The 26,401-nt window shown below is 34.3% G+C and overlaps 2 protein-coding genes across 3 annotated transcripts in view; both read left to right on the top strand.

Moving 5' to 3' along the window:
- Nucleotides 1-4,151: 4,151 nt before the first annotated feature.
- Nucleotides 4,152-5,407, top strand: LOC139492570 (uncharacterized). Its single transcript, XM_071280722.1, has 2 exons — nucleotides 4,152-4,367; nucleotides 4,579-5,407. The coding sequence occupies exon 2, from the start codon at nucleotides 4,940-4,942 to the stop codon at nucleotides 5,405-5,407; it is 468 nt and encodes a 155-aa protein (XP_071136823.1). The 5' UTR covers nucleotides 4,152-4,367; nucleotides 4,579-4,939.
- A 17,690-nt stretch (nucleotides 5,408-23,097) lies between these two features.
- Nucleotides 23,098-26,401, top strand: part of LOC139493352 (ciliary microtubule associated protein 1A-like) — a 38,976-nt gene continuing 35,672 nt past the window's right edge. Inside the window, exon 1 of one of the 2 annotated variants that reach the window (XM_071281682.1) lies at nucleotides 23,098-23,552. In XM_071281682.1, the coding sequence (XP_071137783.1) occupies nucleotides 23,489-23,552 (64 nt within the window). In that variant the 5' untranslated portion in view covers nucleotides 23,098-23,488. The remainder of the gene's footprint in view (nucleotides 23,553-26,401) is intronic. The other variant, XM_071281684.1, reaches the window with a different exon arrangement.

Below are 26,401 nucleotides of genomic sequence, written 5' to 3'. Positions count from 1 at the left end.
AATTATATAAAAGAAATAGAAAACAGTAGCTATAAATATATTTGGGATGGGAAACCAGACAAGATTAAAAGAAACATGATGATTGGTCCATATGAGAAGGGGGGTCTTAAAATGGTAGACTTTAAAAGTTATTTTGTGGCTTTAAAAGCATCATGGGTAAATAGATTGGTAAATGGTAAACTTGAGACTTGGAAGCTTATACCATTTAAATACTTAAATGTCTCAAACAATATTTTGTCAATATTTAATATGAATTTTAGTGATATCAAATCTTTAAGATATCTTAAAGATATTCCTGTGTTTTATAAAGAAGTAATAAAGTCTTGGAATTTGACTGGCGGGGGGCAAACAAAACAACCAGACACATTTTTTGATATAAGAAAGCAAGTAATATGGGGAAATAAATCTATAAAATTTGATAATAAACCAATCATATTTGAGAACTGGATTAAGAGTGATTTAATTTACATAAATGATATCTTAGATGATAAAATGTCATTATCAGAAATCTACATTCTAAACAAATTAAAGCTAAAAATAAACTGGATCGCCGAATTTCAAAAATTAAAAAAATCTATACCAGCAGAATGGATTCAAATTGTTCAAAAAGAGAGTTCTGTCAAAACTACAATTAATATTCAGAGAAATAAAATCGTATGGAAAAATAATTTTATTGAGATTACATTATTAACAAATAAAATGTTATACAACTCTTTGGTAAATACAAAACTAGAGTCGTCAATAGGGATAAACAGATGGCTTAGAATCCTACCAATACAAGAAACTCTTAATATGAATTCATTGTACAAATTTATTTTTGAATATATGACTGAAAATAAATTAAAAATATTTAGATGGAAATTATTACATTATATTGTTCCAACTAAAAAACTGTTATTGCAGTGGAAAGTAACTAAGACAGATAAATGTAATTTTTGTAAGCAAGAAGAAGATTATGTTCACTATTTTTTGAAGTGTAGATATTTGAACAAATTTTGGCAAAAAATCTATGAACTCTTTAGAAGAAGTAAAATAGATTTTGATATTAAATTGCAACATCTGGTATTTGGATATAAAATCACAGATAGTAATTATTATTTTCTGAATTATATACTAACAGTATTAAGTTTTTCTATATATAAGTCATACTATGTATCCGAGCAGAGAACAAAAACTGTTGATGTCTTTAGCATTTTTGAAAATGAATTTAATAAAAGAATAGATGCATATAAATCAAGATGTCCAATATTATTGTCAATTAGAAAGAATTTTTAGCATTGATAAATCTCTGCATAAGACAACTATACAACTTTATATTATTTTTTATAACTTAATAAGTTTGATCAGCTGTTTATTTCCCTGGATAATCAGTGGAGTGTAACAGGGTAAATCAAGAGAAGCTTGGACTCTTGGTGAAACTTGTAACAAGCAAGATTAGATGAATAAATATTATTATGTTGTTAAAAAAAAAAAAAAAAAAGAATACAGTTTTTAAAGTCAAATCTTTTAAACTCATTTGTTCAACATTGCCAAAAGGACTTTTTTCTAAAATTCTTAATACTATGTGCAAATCCCATTCAAGTAATAGTTTTGCAACTGGAGGTTTTGTATTGAAAACACCTTTAATCAATCTAATTATTTTAGGATGTTGTCCAATTTGGAAATTATCTATAGGCGGTAATACCGTGAACAAAATTGAGCGATATCCTGCAATCGTTCTGTATTGCAAACCACTATCAAATAAATATGATAAAAAATCAGCTATCTGACTAAAAGATATTTTATAGGGATCAATTTTCCTTGTACTACACCAGCTATTGAACCTTTGAATTTCGAGCAGTAATCTTTTTGAGTCCCTTTCCGCCATGAGACGGAGAGTAACTCTCTAAACCCTTTAGAAAGGCCTTCTGTTGTAAACCGTTCGTTGATAAAAGCCATGCAGTCAGCTTGAAAACTTGTGGATTGGGTTAATAAATCCGAGTTTTCGGTTGACATAACAATTCTGGAATTACTGGTATCCTGATGGGAACTGCTATCAATAATTGAAGCAGCTCTGGGTACCAATGTCTCCGTGGCCATTGGGGAGCTATCACCAAAATCTGACACTGGTACTGTCTCATATATTGCAAGACTTTTGGGATCAGACAAATTGGGGGATAAGCATAGGCGTACATTCTCTCCCATGAAATTGTCAAAGCATCCAGAACTGAAGCTTTCTGATGTGGGATCCATGAACAAAAAAATTCTGTCTGACTATTGTCTATTGAGGCAAATAAATCTATGAGAGGAGACCCCCAAATTTGAAATAGATTTTGAACCACAAGTTTGTTCAGAGACCATTCCGTATGTTGAATTTTGGTTCGACTAAATTGGTCTGCTAAAATGTTAAATTTTCCTGTTATATAAGCAGCCTTCAATCAAATATTGTTTTGAATTGCAAGATTCCATAAATCCCATGTTTGGTAGCAAAAGTGGGCGATTTCGTCCCCCCTTGTTTGTTTATATATTGGACCACTTTGGTATTGTCCGATCTTATTAGAACATATTGACCTTTCAACTGATTTAAGAAGTGTTTCAGTGTTAAAAACACTGATTCCAATTCTAGGGAATTTATATGTTTCTTGCCCTGCATTTCTGACCATTCCCCTTGAAAAATTTGATTGTTCATAAAACCCCCATACCCGGTTTTGGAAGCATCTGTCGTTATGGTGACAGAAGTCTGAGCCAGTTGAAAACATTGGCTTCTCAGCGTGTTTGCTGTATTTTTCCACCAACTGAGATGTGATTTCAGATGTGGTGTAACTGGGATCTTTATGGACAAATCCTGACAACTTGGTCTCCAAAATGAGAGGAGATGTAGTTGAATAGGTTTCATGAACAAGCGTGCATTCGGAATTAACTCTATGCAAGATACCATTATGCCTAGTAATTGTAGGAAGTGAAATGCTGACACTGCATTCCCTGATGAAAGAATTAATATAGCCATATTCAGTTTGTCTATTATTTCCTATGTTGGGCAAACAAGTCCCTTGTCCAAATGAAACTGCCCCCCTTGGTATATCAAGTTTTGAGTTGGTACTAGACTTGATTTTTCTCTGTTGATAAGAAAACCTAGTGAAATTAGGAGATCGAGACATTTCTTCCGATCTTGATATAATTGATCCTTGCTTTGATTGACTACTAACCAGTCGTCTAGATAGACTGCTAGTCTCACATTTTGAGTTCTCAGAAAAGCCGCTACTACCGAAACCATTTTTGTAAAGACTCTCGGAGCAGAATTTGGTCTGAAACAAAGAACTTTCCACTGATAACACTGGTTCTGAACGGAAAATCTGAGAAATTTGCGATGTTTCTGAAATATTGGGATGTGTAAATAAGCATCGCTTAGATCTAGAGAAATGGCCCAGTCTCCTATTTTTACTAAATTTAATACTTTTGTAAGAGTGTCCATTTTGAAATGTATTTTCTTGAGATACCTGTTGAGGGGTCTGAGATTTATTACTGGTCTCATTGTCTCATTCTTTTTAAGGGACTAGAAAAAATGTACTGTAGAAACCTGTTGCTGCATCTTGCTGGCGAACAGGTTCTATAGCGTCTTTTTCTATAAGAGTATTTATTTCTTGGATTAAAATATCCGAGTCTTTTAAAGACACAGAGGTCTTCAGTATGCCAGTCCAAAATGGCATTTCTAGAAACTCTAGTTTGTAACCCTCTGTTATTACTGACAAGACCCATTGATCGTCTGTTATTTTTTCCCAATTGTCCCGAAAAAATCTTAGACGACCCCAACTGGTATCTCGGCCTGATTCTGATAAATTATTACCTTCAACTCTGAGTCAGCTACTGTTTTTCTTTGGGATACGAAAAGAATTCCAGTTGCCACCTGCTTTCTTTTCTTTATCCTTTTTCCCAAAGTCATCAGCCTTATTGTCTTTCTGGAACTTCCTAGGAGCAGATCTCACAGAAGATTTATTGTATTTAAAACCTGAGCGTTTATCAGCTGAATTAGCATTGTTATACTAGTAATTAACATGAGTAGAACTATTATTAGAACTATATCTAGGAGCTTTATTTTGCCAATCTTGACGCACCTGAGTTGATTCAAACTTTCTTTTGTGTCTTCCAAACCTTTACCAAATACACCCTTATTCTGTTACACCGTTCCGTAATTTATATAGTTCGTTTGATTATATTCTTAATCTATTTATGTGTTCCAACCTAGGAGGATTATTCATCTTTAACGTTAAAACATCGTACCGTCGCTACCTTTCCCTCTCTCAAACTGAACATTGCAAGGTCATACCAGTTCTGGAGAACTTTTCAAAGGACAAACGTCATCTAGGACACAATTCGTGGCTAACCACAGAGTGAGTTAACTTTACAACATTGTTTTTGAAGCCTTCAAATTACTCTATACATATTTGAACATTCTCTCTGTGAAACACTGGAAATTTAAATGCTCTTGAAAGTACAACATTTTCTCGGATTCAACGGACTGTGCTATCTATTACCTTTGACATTTCGTTTTAATAACATTAATTGAACACATTGTAAAATTGTATTTTATTTGTTTTTCAGCTTTTTACCATATGTCAGATTGGTTCATAATTAAAGTATCAGCACCTGATAGTCTTTTCTCCTTGAGCCCAATCGTCGGTTATACTTAATGGTCAGGCCAGTACAGTAAAAAGTCTACAACTTGCCTGTTGTGTCTCACAGATAACGCCACTCCACGTTAGTTATACAGCTACATAACAACCTACCTGTTGAGCCCTGCATGTACGCGTCATCCCTTGACGTACAGTAAATTGACGACAACCTGTCTTTACATATCCAGACAAGGAACGACAACGTAGCAACGTACATACGTACATACCTTTACACTCACAGTGTAAACTCTTGTGTGAACTCGACAGCAACCTAACAAAGTTGAGTCAATATGGATCCCAGTCATGTGGAACAAGAAGAAGAGATTCAGCCCCAAGAAGGAGATGTCCTTGAACTATTAGAAAATCCGTCTAATACATCACAGTCAGATGAAACTCCCGAGGCTAGGCGAGTACGTGACCTCACGGAAAAAGGACGAGGAGCTTTCACTGAAAAACGTGACAAGTTCTGTCAGGAACTAGAGGCTCTCTGGGCAGACATTGAATCCCAGTTATTGGAAGTAACAACGCCTCCTAACGATCTCCAGCAACTCCTAACAGTCCAGGACAAACTTGTTAAAGCCTGTAATAATTATCGTAGGCTCACAGATGAATACCTAGACTTTCTGAAAAGGACCCGAACATTGGAGAGTCAAAAAGAAATTGATGCATGTAAACTCTCTTTGGATTTACGTCTGTCCAAAGTGGAGCTAGTTATGGAAAAACTACACGAGTATCGCCTCGCTCTTACAAAAGGCTAAATCTACAAAAACAAAGACATCTAGAGGCAAGAAATCCTCACACAGTGGGAGCTCCCACGTCTCTGACATATCAAGTCTTGCACAGAAGAAGCGTGCTAAAGCAGAGGCTGCCAGAACTCAGATAGCCTTTGCTGAAAAACAGGCCTTGCTCCTAAAGCAGGAGGCAATGATAGAAGAACAGACTCTTTTCAAGCAAAATGAAATAAAGGCCGAGTCAGAACAAGAAGCCATCAGAGCAGAACAAGAAGCCATCAGAGCAGATCAAGAAGCCACAAGCAGAAAAGCCGAGGCGGAGCAAGAGGCCACACGCAGAAAAGCCGAGGCGGAGCAAGAGGCCACACGCAGAAAAGCAGAGGCGGAGCAAGAGGCTATACGTAGAAATGCTGAGGCTGCACACCAGAGAGCTGAAATGAAACGCGAGGCCATACGCAGGAAAACTTTAATGGAACATGAGGCTGCACGTGCAACACGGGAAAAGGCCGAAATTAAAGCTGCTATGAACATTCTAGAAGCACAAAGAGAAGCTGCAGCCGCAGAAGCCGAGGCTCGTGTCCTAGAATACGACGGCAGCCAATCATTTAGCGATCTTCCTGATGAAAAGGAAGACCCACTCCAGCGTGTGCAAGATTTCGTCAATAAACTTCCTGTATCAACTGTTGTAAAGGAAGTAACAGGACCTCAAAAGAAAAAACAAATTCCTGTTAAGATCGAGCTGAGTCACGAAGCACCAGCGTTCGTGCCATCCGTGGCACTGAACTTACTGTCACAGACATCTGCTGTCTTGCCTTCCGATACTAAGTCACCGGAAGTTACCTCTATCCCAGATCTGGGATTAGTAACCGGGATACAAAAACTATGCCTTTCAGATGAGATCCCTGCTGAATACCAAAAACAGGGTGTTAAAGAAGCGATCCCTGTCTTACGCACAAAACAAGACGTTATAGAACAGATCCCTGTTTCACACCAAAAACAAGGCGTAATAGAAGAGATCCCTGTTGCACACCAGCAACAAATCAACCCAACATCGGAGATTACTAGATATCTCTTGCGCAAGGACCTGCTTTTCTCCCGATTAACAAGCTTTAACGATCGGGCAGAATCCTTCCATACATGGAAAGCAAGCTTTAAAAACGTGACAGACGAGTTACAAGTATCTGACTCGGAACAGATTGATTTATTGATCAAGTGGCTCGGTCCTGAGTCTGCTAAACATGCCATAAGCATAAGAGCGTCGAACGCCAATAATCCTACAATAGGTATACAAAGATTATGGAAGAGGCTTGACGAGCGGTATGGTGCTCCAGAAATGTTGGAAGCCTCTCTCATGAGTAAACTTGCCAAATTCCCAACCTTGACGAATAAGGACAACGCACGTCTCTACGAACTGTCTGACATTCTATCTGAAATAGAATATCACAAGGAAAATCCCAAGCTGGGATGTTTGCTAGCATACTTTGACTCTTCGTCCGGGATAAATCCTATTGTGGAAAAACTACCATACGGACTCCAAGAAAAGTGGATCACAAGGGCTTCAAGATACAAGTCCAAATATGAAGTTGCCTTTCCGCCATTCACAGAATTTTCTGCCTTCATCAGGGAAATGAGCAAAATTAAGAACGATCCTGGGTTCATCTTTGGATCAAAAGTAACACCAAATACAAAAGACTCTACGCCAAGGTTCACACCTCAGACGTACTCCAAAGTCAACGTCCATAAGACGGCTGTTGAACAGCAAACTGAAGACAGCAGTCAACAACAAAATCTGTGTATCCTACACAAGACAAAGCATACCTTGAATGAATGCCGAGCATTCCGAGCCAAACCAATCGAGGAACGCAAGGAACTGTTAAGACAAAACAATGTGTGCTACAAGTGTTGTGAGTCAACCACTCACAGAAGTCGGGACTGCAACGCAAGTATCAGTTGTAACGAGTGTGGAAGTGAACGACATACCACAGCACTTCACATCACTAGACCACAACAATCTGAAAGTTCCCAGTTTAGCTCACCCAGACAAGCCTACGGCGGGGAGCTAACACAAGTCTACGGCGGGGAGCAGACAGAGTCAGCTGAAACAAAGTTAACCTCTGTAAGTTCGATCTGCACAGAGATCTACAAAGATCATAAGAGCGAGAAATCTTATGCCAAGATATTACCTGTGGACGTGTACCACAAGGACAAGACAGACAAAATTATCAGGATGTACGCCATTATTGACGACCAAAGCAACCGGTCTCTTGCCTCGCCTGAATTCTTCAGTCTGTTCAACGTTCGGGAGAAACCTGAAAACTACTCTCTTACGACATGCTCCGGCAGAGTAGCTACTTCCGGGAAAAGAGGAAAAGATTTCGTCATAAAATCTGTACATAGTGACGTACAATTTGATCTGCCTACATTAATTAAATGTAATAATATTCCCAATAATCGAGACGAAATTCCTACTCCTGAAGTTGCAATGCATCATCCTCATCTGACAGAACTCAGAGGAAGTATTACACCACTAGAGGAACGTTGTCAAATTCTACTCCTAATTGGAAGGGACCTTATAGAGGCACATCACGTCCTTGAACAACGCCTAGGGCCATCACGAACTCCATTTGCCCAAAAGTTGAGACTTGGTTGGGTCATAATTGGAAATACATACATTGACAAACAAACTGTTCCTATTGAAGTCAACACAAAGATAACTTACGTTTCAATCACGGAATCAAAACAACGTCTTGCCACAAGACCGGAAATAGCCGTTAAGGACAATAATCCAATTGTTGTTCAGTCTAACGACAAAAACCTTCATTCGAATGCCAAGGTCGCTAAATCGCATTCAATACAATCCCTTGAATGTACAGGACCTAGTACCAAGCCTGGTAAACGCACAAATTCATTTAAAGGGACATCACTCGCGTCACTAAAAGCAAAATCTGTGACTTCTTTAGAAAAATCTATAGATAAAGAAAGTTTCAATCCGAAATCAACAGAACCAAAAGTTCATGGAGAGGAAATCAATAGCATTCACAAACCTATTCCGAAAGAAGGACCTATTGCCAATCTCAATCTGCCCTTGCATGAGCAACGTCTACTACGAGAAGGAAGCAGTATTGCCAAATCTGACTTGAATATAAGTGAAAAGGAACAAGTAGTCTTATCTGGACATCGTCACAGAGTAACACCTTTTCTTGGACATTACTACAACAAAATCAAACATAGAGGACCCCACTTCACAGATAGAACAACTGGATCAGCAGGATGGAACGTTAGGACGAAACGCTTAATTTCGTCTGATACTCAAAAAGATGTTACATATCGCCAAACTGGAAGAGGACCGAGTATTAGCTCTCGTCATACCCACCGGAGGACCACCTTCAACCGTCGTCGCCGTCTAACAACGTTGGAGAAAACAGTTCCTATTACCTCAACAGCTATGGAACATTCTACAAATCACAGCGATCTCATTGGAGAGATCCTTCTTCATAGGACAAGAAACTGTGCCAAACCCAGTTTTCCGTGGAATTAATCTATTCTGGAAACTTTATAGTGAAATGCCGGAAGTTGAAACCTGACATTTCTCATACGACCAATAGTGGACATTACTCTTCTACATAATCAATTTATGTTAGGATTTTATTTATTTCATATATTCATATGCGATTAAGTTATGGAAAAGTGATATCAGATAGACATCAGACGGGGAGTATTCTGTTACACCGTTCCGTAATTTATATAGTTCGTTTGATTATATTCTTAATCTATTTATGTGTTCCAACCTAGGAGGATTATTCATCTTTAACGTTAAAACATCGTACCGTCGCTACCTTTCCCTCTCTCAAACTGAACATTGCAAGGTCATACCAGTTCTGGAGAACTTTTCAAAGGACAAACGTCATCTAGGACACAATTCGTGGCTAACCACAGAGTGAGTTAACTTTACAACATTGTTTTTGAAGCCTTCAAATTACTCTATACATATTTGAACATTCTCTCTGTGAAACACTGGAAATTTAAATGCTCTTGAAAGTACAACATTTTCTCGGATTCAACGGACTGTGCTATCTATTACCTTTGACATTTCGTTTTAATAACATTAATTGAACACATTGTAAAATTGTATTTTATTTGTTTTTCAGCTTTTTACCATATGTCAGATTGGTTCATAATTAAAGTATCAGCACCTGATAGTCTTTTCTCCTTGAGCCCAATCGTCGGTTATACTTAATGGTCAGGCCAGTACAACCCTCGTTCGAAAGAGGTAAATACAACACTTTAGCCTGTATATCTGTCAAGTTTCATCACTTACATTTTAATTTTCAACCCTCTCTAATAAGGTTCCTAATGTTTGTTGTATATACAATACTGATATAATACCCATACGTGAAGCCACCTGCCCTTGATAGGCTAGATTTTCTATCTGTTTTAAAGGTTGAGTAACCAACTGCTTGTGTTTGTCCAATAATTTAACACTATTTGTACCATAAACAGTTCTTGTCATTGGTTCTAATAAATCATCCAAACTGGGTACTTGCATAAAGCTTTTAGATTTATTATTAACCGGAAAACAACTACGGTATTCATCTTTAAAAGCAGTAAGTTTCTCTGGATTTTTAGTTCTCCAGGAACGTTCTAGAATTCTACCCTACGCTTCAGCAATGATCAAGCCTCCTGAATTATCAGAAGATTCTGAAGGAATATCTTCCTTGAAAAGCTTAGACAATAAATTTAAATTATCTGACTGCTTGTCTACAGTTTTATTGTTATTATTATCAATTTTACTTGTTTGTCTCTGATTTGACTGACTTTCAACATTGTTACTGGTAGTGGTAGGTTGAGTTTGTAGATATTGGTTAAATCTTTCAGCATTTCTAGATTTATTGCCAGCCTGAGAATAAACACTAACAGGACTACCAAGGCCACGAGAATATTCATCCTCTGATGAACATAGACCAAGTAAATCAGCCTATTCACGACTGTCTATATGAAGAGAAATGTCTGACCTATTGTCAAAATCAACATTTCTAATAATTCTAGGACTTCCCAAGTCCTGATCAAGATTTACATTCAAAGAAATTACCGGTCTACGCTCCCCTGTACTTGGGACGTTATCCGAACTTTATTCTCTCTGTGTGGCTAAACCACTAGATTGAGAAACCTCTGCAACAGTCGAACTACCTGTAGTCTCACATGACTTATTCAAAACTGCAAATAACATATCTATTTTCTTATCAAACCTGTCTTCCATACTGGTTAACTTATTCTCAAGTTCAGCTGTCTTTGACACGCGTTTCTTTTTCTTTGAAGAAAAGTCTTTTGTTGTCCTCGCCATTTTTTTCACGAGAAAATCACCCGTTGGCGTTTCACCTGCACTATATGAATCTAATTTTTCAGAATTTGCGTCAGCAAGTGAGTGTCTATACTCTTCAGCCATCGTCCAATATGACCGGACGATAATATCAAACGTACATAATTAAAATTTTCAACGACGAGACTATACATGTACTAGAAAGTCTCTAAGTGAGAATGTCTTATTTTGTTGCCGCCGAAAGATAAACTGAGGAGGCCTTCACCCGGATGATTAATGTTAGATATATCCAGGTGTTGCGAGTTATGAAAACGTTGTAAGGGAAATAATCCTCAAGTATATTCCTTGACTGGTAAGTAAAAGTATATATGATATAAAATTCAGTATTTTCTGTTCTAGCATTAAATGATTATCTCCCTTGACACCATATTCAGTTTTTTTCTGTTGTAGCATTAGATGATTATCTCTCTTGTCACAATATTCAGTATTTTCTGTTCTATCATTAAATTATTATCTCCCTTGTCACAATATTCAGTTATTTTCTGTTGCAGCCTTTAATAATTGTCTCCCTTGTCACAATATTCAGTATTATCGGTAACAGCATTTAATAATTCTCTCCATTGTCAGAATATTCATTAATTTCTGTTGTAGCATTTAATGATTACTTGAAGTCTTAACTTGTTACAATAATCAGTTATTTTCTGTTGTACTTTTTGTAAAATTATTGACTCCCTTGTCACAATAATCAGTATTTCTGTTGTAGCATTTAAGGATTATCTCCCTTGTCATAATATTCAGTATTTTTAGTTGTAGCATTTAATGGTTTTTCTCCAATGTCACAATATTCAGTATTTTCTGTTGTAGCATATAAATGATTATTTTCCTTGTCACAATATTCAATATTTTCTGTTGTAGTTTAGCATTAAATGATTATGTCCCTTGTCACAATATTCAGTATTTTCTGTTTTAGCATTAAATGATTATGTCCCTTGTCACAATCTTCAGTATTTTCTGTTGTAGTTTTAAATGGTTATCTCCCTTGTCACAATATTAAGTAATTTCTGTTGCAGCATTTAATAATTGTCTCCCTTGTCACAATATTTAGCATTTTCTGTTGTAGAAGTTTGAAATGGTTATCTCACTTGTCACAATATTCAGTATTTTCTGTTGTAGTATTTAATGATTATCTCCCTTGTCACAATACTCAGTATTTCTGTTGTAGCATTTAAGGATTATGTCCCTTGTCACAGTATTCAGTAGTTTTAATTGTAGCATTTAATGGTTGTCTCCAATGTCACAATATTCAGTATTTCTGTTGTAGCAGTTAATAATTGTCTCCCTCCTTGTCACAATAATCAGTAATTTTCTGTTGTACTTTTTTTTAAATATTGTCTCCCTTGTCACAATATTCAATATTTTCTGTTATAGCATTAAATGATTATTTGACTTGTTACAATAATCAGTTATTTTCTGTTGTAGCATTTATAGATTAGATGGTCTCCTTTGTCACAATATTAAGTATTTTCTGTTGTAGCATTCAATGATTATCTCCCTATTCACAATATTCAGCATTTTTAGTTATAGCATTTAATGGTCATCTCCAATGTCACATTATTCAGTATTTTCTGTTGTAGCATATAAACGATTGTTTTCCTTGTCACAATATTCAGTATTTTCTGTTTTAGCATTAAATGATTATGTCCCTTGTCACAATATTCTGTATTTTCTTTTGTAGTTTTAAATGGATATCTCCCTTGTCACAATATTCAGTTATTTCTTTTGCAGCATTTAATAAGTGTCTCCCCTGTCACAATATCCAGTATTATCTGTTGCAGCATTTAATAATTCTCTCCATTGTCACAATATTCATTATTTTCTGTTGTAGCATTAAATGATTACTTGAAGTCTTCACTTGTCACATTAATCAGTTATTTTCTGTTGTACTTTTTGTAAAATGTTTGGTTTCCTTGTCACAATGATCAGTTATTTTCTGTTGTAGCATTTAATGATTATCTCCCTTGTCACAATATTCAGTATTTTCTGTTGTAGCAGTTAATGATTGTCTTCTTGTCACAATATTCAGTATTTACTGTTGTAGCAGTTAATGATTATCTCCCTAGTCACAATATTCATTATTTTCTATTGTAGCATCAAATACGTTGTAACATAAACGAGCGAATCGAACAACTTGAGATATATCAACACCATAAGATAATGAAAAGTGAACGTCACCATCTAAAAATAGATGATTTACAATAGGAAATGAAAAATCAACTTTTTATCATAAATTTTGGTTTTAAGTTCCCGTTAGAAATAAGGATATCGAGCTTAAGGTAACGACAGTTCTCATTGTTTGTATTAGCTTTATTTTCAGTTAGTTCAGCAGGATAACTTTCTGAAATCGTCATTATTGAGAGCCAATACAGCATCAAAAAATATCTAAAAGTGTTATCATTTTTTTTTATCAGATGTTGTTTCGGTGGGTCTTTGCTGATTTTAGCCAAAAATTGTAATACAGAAAAAGATGCGCAATATGTGAGCTCCAATTGACATAGTTCTTTTGTTTGTCGTTACTGAAAAAAAGAGTTTAAACATATATAAACACATGGAAAAAAGAATGGCAATACCAAATTGAAATTCAAATAAAAAAAACACTCTTTATTTTTTTGTGATATAATTTGTTGAAATAGAACTAGTTAACCATTATTTAAATATCACCTGAGTTTAATCAATAAATATCGACTCGATAAGTTCTTATCTGAACATGCAGCTACTGTACTCGTATACAATAAAACAGATGTTTTTATTTTCATTTTTGTCAACACTTTAAATAACCAAGTTTATAAAGTTTTGTGATTGACACCTTGTAATTGGTCATCCACAACTCATAACTGCAGCAAGATGGCAGATAATCAGCATGAGAGAAGCAGGTATGTCGCTGTGACATTTGCACGTATTGTTGGTCATCACTATTCCACTATATGTCGTTTTGAGAATAAAAATCAGGCAACAAACGATGTTAAAGACCTTCCGCGATCAAGAAGACCCCCTTTAACGTCTGCTAGGGAAAATCAAGCATAATGAAGGTTGGTCAGAAGGAAACCCATTGCAAACCATACAATCCTAAAAAGAGAGTGATGTCCATACAGGAGTCTTTACACAAGAACTGTGCGAGATCGGCTCATCGCTACTGATTAAAACAGTTTTTTTCATACATTTCGTTGTTCGTTTTAATGCCAATGTGATCATTAACTACGATTCAATATTATTTTACAAATATTTTATCACATTCCATCCAAAATAAGAGGCTGATTTTTCAAGTTTAAAAAAATCAAGGTGTTGCAATACTTTTTTCCATGTGTATATATTCGAATTCTGACTTTTAAATGCCCATTTAATGAGATGTGTGATTTTTTTTCATAAAAAATTTAAAGATGACGAGGGAAAGTGGTATATAGGGCAGTAAAATCATAACTTTGAACAGAGGGCGCAAGTTCCATATCAGGAAAGTCGCCTCCCAAAATATCAATATAAAAAATAAAAAACTTTGAACAGATTCGAAATCACCTACGTATATAAGCATGCTATTCGTGGAGTTTTTCCTCCTAATTTTTTACACCACCATGAGTTATGGCGTATAAAAGAGGACATTTGGAGCCTGTACCGGTACAGATTAATGTGAGCATTTGCCTACCAAATTCCTCGGCCAGGCCGTGACGGGTCGTATTACCATAAAGTTAACCTTTCCCAAATATAATACAATGTAATTAAATAAAACATACGTTCAGTTAATAGCATCCCTCCCCATTTCCCCTTTTCAGAATTTCTGGACCCATCCTTGAATATATATAAATCAACATGCAGTTATGTTATTCATTCGGGTATTTCATACCCAATCTGTAATGGTAATATTCTTTGCAAAGCACCAAAATGTCGCCTTTCGCCTCAAGAGCTATAGTAATCTTTTTTTAATGTATGTATAAATGTCAATGTGTAATTTTCTTCTGTTGCCTATTATAAAATCGGACTCGGACTTCTTTTAAACTGTGTTCTACTGTTTGTATTCACGCTGTGTTTTTGTTAATTCTACTTTGGCTAGAGGTATAGGGAAAGTGTTGAGATCTGGCGCCTGTCCCAATTAAAGAACGTCTGGTCTATAGTCTTGTATGTTTTTCTTTACTTGTGGATCATTTGTTATTTTTAAGGGGACTCGCGGGTATTTACAAACCAAATTTTTCTTCTTATATATATAGGATTACCTTATATTTTTCTATAAATGAACTTTATCTTATACTTTATAGAAAAATAAAATAAAAAAGTGGGGTCACCGTTCATTTAAGCTCACAATCTGCCTTCGAAAGAAGCATACATTTTTGTAAAATAACTTTTCTTCTGTTGAACTAATAGGAGAAAATAAGGTAATATCGAAATAAAAATATAACTAAATTACAGAAATCACCCAAATTTTGCCATAGTTAGGTTTAAGAACAGCTCATTAAAAATGATAATAAAAAATATAGGTCACCGATGAGTTAAAAAAGATATTTCAATTCTAATGCCAAAAAATATCATTTTATTCACCAAAGGGTCTGGAGATAATTTGGTATAAATTTTAAAAGTCATCTGGGGCCAAAACAAATAGATTTTTTTGAATGAGTTTTGTTCCATATGATAAAGTAACAGCTAATAAAGTAATAAAAAAAAAAGTGTAATGAAAAAAAAACTGTTTAATTTATTTCTGGAATTTTTATACCCGCGATCCTCCTGGAGTGTCGCGTCCATTTTCTCTAAACTTACTAGTACACATTTTTTTTTACATGTTTTGGGTCCAGCTGAACACCGCTAGCTCTTGGTGAGAGATTTTCTCGCTGTGTTGAAACCCAATTTGTGGCCTTTGGTTGTTTTCTGTTCTTTGGTCGGACTGTTGTCTCTTTTACTTATTTCCCGTTTTAATTCTCAATTTTACATATGGTACAGACATATGCTTTTTGTTAGTTAATCTAACATTAAATTTTAATCAAAATATGATTTCTTCTTCTTTTTTCCAATTTAAGTGTTCATGTCCATGGAAATGCTCTGTCACACAATCTTGTTTTTGTCTCTTATTGTAAATTGAACTATTCGTAGAATAACACTTCAGCTTATGTATTATTTAATAAATAATACAGTAGTTAAAATAAAATTGTATTGACTTGCTATTCTTCAAATCACAAATTTAAAGTACTGTTAATTTATTTATTTACATGGGAAGCCTATTTAGTCTAACTGTATAAGCACATATAATTTACGATGTCTATCATCATCCTAAATACTTACTTCACATTATGTGGGTGGACATTTAAACCATTTATAAGTGACCGACATCTTAAGAGCTGTTGACTAAGTTGTTCTACTCCAAACACTTGCCATTATGTCACCATCACTAACCTTAAATTAAGTTTGGTATCTTAAAATAATTAAACAATTGTAATGTCAATAACATGACTAAAGACTGGATAGACAACCCGTAATTTATAGAAGTGTTTTATATATATCGTAAGTGTGTAGTATGGGTTTCTTAGTATTATTTGAACATCATTACAGATTCAAACTTATCTAGAACTGAGGCTAATATGTGTTTGAGAACACCAACCAAGTATTATGGCTTTTACGTTATAAGATGGTATAATGAGCAGAACACCTATAAAAAGGACAAGCGGAGGAACTCGGTGTCCTTTTGTGCTTACTGTTTTGTTAACGACCTCGGTTTATTTATGTTTTCGATTTTGAAATCTCTGAATATAGCTTTTGCAAAATACTCGTTTATCATAATGTTGCAAAACATTTGGTGAAAAGAATTAAATAGAGTTGAGATCTTCTTCATTTTCAAGACTGGTGGTCAATAACTCAGATGATAGATATAGGAAGATGTGGTGTGAGTGCCAATGAGGCAACTCTCCATCCAAATAACAATTTTAAAAAGTAAACCATTATAGGTCAATGTACGGCCTTCAACACGGAGCCTTAGCTCACACCGAACAACAAGCTATAAAGGGCCCCAAAATTACTAGTGTAAAACCATTCAAACGGGGAAAACAACGGTCTAATCTATATAAAATAAACGAGAAACGAGAAACACGTATAAATTACATAAACAAACGACAACTACTGTACATCAGATTCCTGACTTAGGACAGGTGCAAACATTTGCAACGGGATTAAACGTTTAAATGGTTCCAAATCTTCTCCCTTTTTCTGAAACAATAGCATAACATCACAACATAGAAAAACACACAATAAAATATCAATTGGCAGGCTTAACTCAATCAAAAAAACGTAAATTAATACAATATGAACGAATGAATTTGATCTGCGATATCTGAATGCAAATGCACAGTTAATAAAATATTAGGGACAAACATTCAAGGCCAAAAAGCAAACACACAAGTCCAAACAAAGCCATGGCAAGACACCACTGCGAAATATTTAACCCTTTGTAAATAATCACTTTTGAAAAAAAACACGGTTTTAATAATACAGGTAAATCTTGAAGTTTATACAAATGTAGTAAGAAGCAGTGAAAATAAGAAGATATTCCAAATTATCAAAGCTGGTATATAGACAAAACTCATATTAATATAAAATAGCAAAAAAACATTATAAACAGTATCAACAGGTGCTTACTTGTAGTTCATATTTATTGGTTTAACGGAATATATCATCTGAATTGTTTGAGATCATACATGTACATGTTAGAACTACGTTTACATGAAATACGAGTACAGTCACCATTGCAAATGCATGCCTGACTCACTGTAGATCGATTTTACGGGTTTGCTTACAAACAAAAAGAAGAAAGGCAAAACAATAATACATTTAAAGATATTTTATGTATGAAATGTCCTTTCTCCTAAATGTTATAGTTGTTTTTTCCCTGCTTCTTCAAAATACCTACATTGTATACCTCGTAACATGTTGTACAAATGTACATGTACTATGGGTATCTTAGATTCTGTTGTTTCAAATTCTTTCTGTTGGTTTTAAGGTTTTCTTATTCTAAATTTTAAAGAATTATAATCACAGACATAACATGTCTATTTTAAACAATTGATAAATAAAAACCAGATAGATATCAGCATATGTGTACGTTTTGTTTCAACTAACTAAAGGTGAATGGCAATAGTTTTAGAACTAAACTTTAAAATTATTAACTGTCTGCTTAGATTGCTGATGTAAAGTTATGCTAGTATGATGCTTAAAACACTTGATTGTATTTCATACTATTAGTTACACAGCTGTGTTCAATTGTCCTGATACGAGAATTTATCGGGTCAATAAAATTTATATCGGGTGAGGCGAAGTCAAACCCGATATGAATTTTACTGACCCGATAAATTCCGTATTAGGACAATTGAACACTGTGTAACGAATTTATCCTGATTTTGTTATATTACATATCATATTTAAATACAATATTAGGACAATAACAACCAAATATATTTTAGATATTTAATCTAAAACTGTGAAAAATTCTAAATATTAGGACTTATATAATCAACTCAAATTTTCTTTTTTTTGATTAGGTCAATGTTATAAGGGAGATAATTCCAATTGACGTAATAAATAAGGGAGATAATTCCAATTGACGTAATAAAAAATTATACTGAAATTTATTAGGACAATATCAGCCAATCAAATTGCGAGAAATTACTTTAAATCAGGATAAATAAGCTAAGTAAACAACGACACGTCAATAACAGGTTGCATTTTATTCGCTAAAAATATATTATTCGCAAAAAAAAAACACTGCTTATTTCCCTTTAAAATATATCTTGTGTTTAACTGTACAACTTTAAAGACGATGCCTATATGGTGAAGTTTTACAGTTTGTACCTCTTTTACCCCCAGAACAGCTGTTGTCCTCGAACCCGGTCTATCAACTGCATATAAATCCGTACAAAGTGTCCTTTTGTTGTTGGGATGTACAAGTTCCCTCCCTTGGCCAATCTGTGTTATTGTAAGATGTATTTTTATTTGTATCCATGTGATGAGTTAATATAAAAAAAAGATGTGGTATGATTGCGAATGAGACAACTCTCCACACAAGAGACAAAAAATGACACAGAAATTAATAACTATAGGTCACCGTACTGACCTCAACAATGAACAAAGCCCATACGGCATAGTCAGCTACAAACGGCCCCGAAATGACAATGTAAAACATATAAAACGAGAAAATTAACGGCCTCATTTATGTACAAAAAATGAACGAAAAACAAATATTTTACACATAAACAAACCACAACCATGGTGACAGGCACATATATACATAATATAGCGGAATCCCAAACCTCACCTTACCTGGGACAGTGGTATAACAGTACAACATAAGAATGAACTATACAAATCAGTGGACAAAGGCTTGACTCATCAGATGGATACAATAACAAGTGGACGTAAGCCTTTTTCAATTGATTTGTATAGTATGTACTTATATTGTACTGTAACTGAGAGGGTTGTGGTTGTTGTCTATTGCTGTTGATCCTATGTGTTGTTTGATTATTGTTTTGTACAGTTATTATATATAGGAAGATGTGGTTTGAGTGCCATTGAGAAAACTCTCCATCCATGAAAGTCCCAATTTGTAAAAGTAAACCATTATTGGTCAAATTTCGGCCTTCATCACAGAACCTTGGCTCTTACCGATCAGCAATCCATAAAGGGTCCTATAAATTACTAGTGTAAAACCATTCAAACGGAAAAACCAACGGTCTAATCTATATAAAAAATAGAAACGAGAAACCTCTATGAACCACATCAACAAACGACAACAACTGAACATCAGATTCCCGACTTAGGACAGGTGCAAACAAATGCAGCGGGTTTAGACGTTTTAATAGGTACCAACCTTGCATTGTTTTGTTGCATTACTGTCCAAGGATTGGGGGAGGGTTTGGCGTCCACGAACATGTTTAACACGGCCACACTCTGTATGTGCCTGTCTCAAGTCAGAAGCCTATAAATCAGTGTTTGTCATTTCTTGCAGTTTTACATATTTGTTTTTCTCATTTGAATTGTTTAACATTTGTCATTTCGAGGCCTTTTATAGCTGACTGTGCGGAATTGTCGTATCTCATTGTTGAAGGTCGTATGGTGACCCATATATTATACTTTCTGTGTCATTTTGGTCTCTTGTGTAGAGTTGTCTCATTCGCAATCATACCACATCTTCTTTATATATCTAAATAGAATCACTTATTTCTAGCCAAAATTCATTTCTATATGCACAATTATGCCTCAAACACTATTTTAAAGTTTTCATATTTTTTATAGGTCTGAATAAATATGTTATTATATGAATTACCATTACCATAGTCGTCAAGTTTTTAAAGATTTTAATGCATAGTAAGAATGCATTGTGCACAATTTAAAATTTATTTAGCTTTTATATGGTAAATGTATACAGCTTCACGATCAAATCTGTTCATTTCATTCTATTGACTTGCGCGAAAGCTAATTATAAATAACTTTTTTTCTAAAAAGGTTATGTATTTTGTGCCCATAGAAATGTAAGACTTCTGCACTAGACTCTCAACACACAGTAAATATTAGAAACGAGGATTTCTTGACATCGATTGAAATGTAGTACTTCAGTCACTGTCCATTAACTTACATTTAAGTTAATAGGAAGTCATTTCAAAAGAAATTTCTACATGAAATGTGATACTAAAAACTTAACATAATAGAGTTCATCATATCGTTTGTCGATACTCATATCATAAATTAATGAAATACTTAATACAAACTGAAAAAAATGTTGATTTCACGGTATATAAATTCATTTAAAGACGTACAGCAAATTCTTTGAATGTTTTCGACTGCAAAATGATTTTAATTGTCATTACTGTCCTGTTTTCTTTTCAAGCACGACGTAGTAACAGGTCATACCTGGACTCTGAATTGCAATTGGTGTTGTTTCTCGACAATATATATCACTACACAAAATAGTAAGGATATACACCACGAAGACAGCGACCCAGTGGCATAATTCCCCCCGAAAACACACACATACACCCCACCACCACCATCAAAGACATCATCAAGAGATGAATATTCGCAGCTAAACAGGCGTCTGTTTCTATGAATTTTTATTTACTTTTCCGTTTTGTACACAATTGTTTCCATCATCATGTCTTATCCCAGGTTATATATTTATTTTTGGTTCTTAACAAGCCTGGTTATTTATTTTCAAAACCACCGCCCTCCTGATAATCAAATGGTCGTCCGTTAGATTAATATATTTCATAATAGAGAGTACTTTAGGTACATCAAATATTAACAGCAATAACTTCCTTTCCTAGAGATAGATACTTCAGTGTTAAAGGGATGACATTTCTTTCTCTGTTGTTAATTTTCCCTTTTTCGAACGGTGATATGTCTTTGGTAACGTCTCACGGTGCTTATATAGTCAAACTTGTTCGCTTTGCCCGTAACTGCATGAGTTGACATTTTAGATTTCAATGGTTAATGTCACGGATTCCGTTACCATAAATTAATTAAAAGCTTTACTATCTTCTTCAATAGAAACATAGATTGTGTTTTAAAGTTTATTTGTACCTATAAAACTATTTCAAACGGAACAGCACAACCTAAATTTTCCGGTAATGTTGTGAACCTATCCCGAATATTTAGATACGATCCGGGTAACCTTGTCAATCCATAAAGTAAACTTATTCCAAAAGGTTACCAATTCAACAAATTAATTAATTAAACCTGTGAATATTATTCGATTGGTATAACTATTATCAGTAAATTAAAACCAAACTAAATTCTATTGTTATACACACATTTGTGTACAGTCATTATACTTCGAAAAAAAATCACAAAAATACTGAACTCAAAAGAAAATTCAAAACTGAAAGTCCATAATCAAATTGTCGATACCTATATTTTGTCAAATTGCAAAATATAAAATTCAGAATGGAGATTTGGAACGTGTCAAAGAGACAACAACCCGACCATAGAACAGACAACAGCAGAAGGTTGTCAATAGGTCTTCAATGCAGTTAGAAATTCCCGCAACCGATAGCGTCCCTCAGCTGGCCCCTAAACAAATATATATACTAGTTCAGTGATAATGAACGCCATACTAAAAGCATGGTTTTCTCTGATTATTAATGACGTCTTTACACTAAACCATAAGATGTTGGATGTGTACTGAATGATATCTTAGTCTTAGATGCATGATTTTGTATTAGTTGTTTTAGGCTTGAACTAGCTACCAGTAACTGCAAGTACTCTCAGATATGAACATAGAACATATTGTTGTTTTGGAAGAGGATTGATATACTCCACGCCAGATCTGTGTTTTTGCTTGATGTTTTTTGATTTGTATCGATCTGATGAGTTCAGACTTATTCAACTGATTTTTATTGTTTGTTCTTGCGGTGTGCTGATACATCACTGTCCTAGGTTGAAAAGGGACTGAGCGTTCATAAGCATGTTAAACCCACTACATTTTGTGTGTGACTTCCCAAAGTCAACAGCCAGTCGATCAGTTGTTGTCGTTGGTTCATGTCTGTCATTTTCGTTTTTCGTGACTTATTTTTAAAAAAGTAGGCCGTCGGTTTTCTCAATTGAATTGTTTCATATTTACCTGTCAGGGACTTTTAAAACCGACTTTATGGTATGGGGTTTTCTCATTGTTGAAGGCCGTATGTTTGCCTATAATTGCTAACATCAACTTCATTTGAATATTGTTGGATAGTTGTCTCATTGGCGATCATATCATCCATCTCCTAATTTTCATACACATGGTGTGTCTGGTAATCTATAATGTTTTAGAAGAATTTGACATGGATTAGTTTTTTTTTTTTTAATACAACCGTGTAAGTACAGCGAGTCGACTATAATAATTAGTACACAATTAACTATGTTGAATTATAAATTCACTTCATATACATGCATGTCAAAATAGTTGAGCGTAAATAGTTACAACTTTACCAATAATCTGATTAGACCGCTCGCTGAGTTGATTTGTGTCATGTTAATACAGTTATTGCAGTTCATTTGTGTATCAAATAAAATAACTTTCTCATTTAAGTCATCAAATTTGACTGGTTCAATTCATGAAATATAATACTTAATATAAAAATGATCATTAATGGTGCAATGCCTTTTGTGCATATTAGTTTGTTTTTGAGTGATAATTAATAAACTATTGCTTCGTATGTGACACTTTAAATTACACGAAAGCAGAAAAACTTTAGGAAAGAGTTATATAAATCGTATTTTAATTTAAAGAGGTTAAGTTTTAAATTTTAAATATAAATAATTGGATTTTTACTTATGAGATCAATACCAGTTGTTGATCGGTGAAAGATTAAGAAATTACCGATACAAACATTTGCCAACTTTTACAGTTTATTCAGTATTTAAATACATCGACAGCGATATCTGAAATGTATTTTACACTCCGATTTCTGTGGAATGACAATGAATAGTCCACGCTAGAGTGAGAGTGCCTTGTTCATAGAATCCTTACATCAACTTCAATACATCATGTACTCGCGTCCTTAGAAACAGGGCTTGTGCAATCTGTCAGGAATTATTATTACTTATTCAAACCTAATTTACTGTTTGTAATTAAAAGCAAAATAGGTTATAAATGTTTAATAATTTTATTTTCATGTGACATTTCGAGAAAATAAGTGAAACAGTCAACTGGGAATTTAGATTATACGTTAATTATATTTGGTGAATACTTTTTCGGTGAAAAACATTAACATATATTATCTTGAGCAGTATCCAAGATGGCACCAGGGGCTGAAGAAAATGGACAGAGGAAAAAGGTTATGATCCAGGCTGAATACACAGGTTAGTATTGTCTAGATTTCTGATCAATTTGATATTAAATATAAATTAAAAGTATTCAAACTGCTGGTAAAAATCTAACTTACGACAATAACTTCTAATAGAGAACCAAACATACTGTGTACACATGTGTTGTATGTATATTTTTTTAACAACTTTTGGGGTAGGGGTGATCTCTATCTTGTCTTTTCATATTTCACTCTACTAGTTTGTGGTTCTGCTTTCCTTTTTAATAGTTTGTCATCTTGCCCTTTTTTACATAGATTGTCATCTTGCCTTTTTTACATAGATTGTCATCCTGCCCTTTTTTTACCCAAAACTCTTGTCCTGCCTGTTCAAATTTCATCCTACCCCCTCTCCATAAAAATCAAATGGTAATTGTATTTTTGAAAATGCATACCGCTACTACAGGAATACAAAAAAACAAATAGAAATATTATACGCCCTGTAGAGTTCCTGTGATTCAAATTATAATGCCTTAGAACTTCTTATTTACACATTTAAGGTCCGATCGTTAAAATATACTGATTTTTTTTACTAAAATGAAAATGACAAGAAATAAATTTAAACACCCGTATTGAACATTTATTATCTCGTGACAACGCGAGTCCATAGACAAATAACTTGTTTTAAATATTTAACTATTGAGAGTAGAAGTGTTTTATGTTGAAAGGAGATATGTATACTATTAACCGATCGAAGAGTGTCCATCAGTATCTACAAAAACAAAACTGTCTTATAAATAAACACAATTAAAAAAAATCTTGATATAATTTATGTTTATTCCTATATTACTGTTCTTGACTTCTTACGTAAACATAAATGTTTATGTATGAATTCATAGAAAAAATGGTGTTTTCTGGCCTGTTTTTAACTGTTTAAAATAAAAGTCTAATTTAAAATATGATTATTACTATCTATAGTATGTGAAGAACTAAATATAACTACACACTTAAGATATATAAGGCAAACAATAGAACTAAGAAACCCTAAAGGACTTTACCAGTTTGACAAACAAACTGCATATAAGTTTCATAGTATCGTGAATTGTCATTATAAATAAGAATATGTGGTATGAGTGCCAATGAGACAACTCTCCGTCCAAGTCACAATGTGTAAAAAGCAAACAATAATAGGTCAAAGCATGACCTTCAACACGGAGCCTTGGTTCGTATCGAAGAGCTACATTTGTAGCTATAAAGGGCCCCAAAACGACAAGTGTAAAACATCTCCAACAGTAAAATGATCAATGGTCTAGTCTATATAAAAACGAGAAACCTATAAACCCCACCAACAAACGACAACCACTGTAATGGAAATTCCAAGAAATTGTACATATAAAAATGCAAATCCTTGAAACAATAATTATTTATACATGTATATCAATATGATATTTATTTGGTCCTTGTAGCATACACGTATTGAAATAGACCCTGAGGTGGAGAAAGAATTACAGAAAATATCATATATCTGAGGTTTTACAATGGTCATATATTATTAATGTTTTCACAGTGGAGTTGTTAACGTTTTGTTGCAGTCGTTTCCATAGAGTTCTTTATATGGGGTTAATTGCATGTATTACCTTTCTCAGTTAAGTTCAACGCGACTAACTCTTATTCTCACTAGTAAGTTAATGAATTAATCAATTATTTAATGACTTCTTTTGGAACTACTTCGGCGGAATTATTCATGTAAGCCTTTTTGACAAGCCTTAGCTTTTTCGCAGATATTTCATGGTACTTCTATTAATATACTTTTTTTGTCTAAATTGCGGTTTTTTGTTGTAGAAATTATTCAATTTAAAGTCGCTGAAGCAAAGCCGGAATATTTCTTATAAAACGATAATACTGGAACATTTACATATCGTGGAATAAGTCTTTTGGATTCTCTCATTAAAGATTGATAATCTAAAGTGACACATATACATATTAGGGATATCTATTAATGAATCTAACTTATAAAAAAGTTGACTTCTATTATTTTTTCACATAAGCCGTTCCATGCTCCTCGCCTATGATATTATAGGAACATTATATATCCGGTCTTTAGGTCAGCCCGTCCGAATCAGGTTAAAGTTTTGTTGGTTAAAGGTTTTGTGTCATGAAGTAGTGGTCACACCAATTTGAAACTAAGCACATATGTGTATTATGATATTAAATTATGGTCCTCATAAGGGTGACTGGATAATAGAAATATGGCAACTGTTGGTTGGTCCTCTTTTAACCGGCATTGAAACCCTTCCCTAGAGAGGCGCCCGACGTTTAGTTGTGCGGGATGTATAAATACACAGCCACGTCCGGTCGGAATGGGGACGTTAAATCCGATGTCTCGTGTTGAGATACTCTAGTCTGCTGCAAGGCTAAATTCTGTACCTATACTACATACATGAATGGACCTTTTTGTATGTTTTTGTAATTTGTTCTTGACCTGATCATGCATTGCATGTCTGCCACTGCTGAACATAAAACAGTCAAGAATCAATGATCAGTTATCAGGGTATTAGCTAATTCTCTCTAAAATCTTACAGATCAAAAGTATTTTATTCATTGTAAGCCTTTGTCAATCGATGAAGTTATAGTGGTACATCATTTACCATGCATTGAAAATAAAACATGACATAACCGCATCGTTTGACAGAATCTTTCGTTTTGTTTATAGTACGTTGGCTTTGTGTGATGTGCTTTGGAGAGTTTATCATAGTTTTGTGTTTGCTATGATTACAGCAACTATTTACTTATTCTGTCTTAATAGGGGTGCCTTATTGCACGAAATATGTCTTAAAAAGGGTCCTATTGTACTAAGTATGTTCTTTTCTAACGCAAAAAGAATGCATTATAAGAGCACGATATAAC

Source organism: Mytilus edulis, chromosome 10 (assembly GCF_963676685.1).
Source record: "Mytilus edulis chromosome 10, xbMytEdul2.2, whole genome shotgun sequence".
NCBI classification, from domain to species: Eukaryota; Metazoa; Mollusca; class Bivalvia; order Mytilida; family Mytilidae; genus Mytilus; species Mytilus edulis.
This window is presented reverse-complemented; position numbering and strand designations above follow the sequence as displayed.

Bases quoted from the DNA above. Each gene is read 5' to 3' on its own strand.
- LOC139492570 (XM_071280722.1), top strand. From the start codon at position 4,940: ATGGATCCCAGTCATGTGGAACAAGAAGAAGAGATTCAGCCCCAAGAA.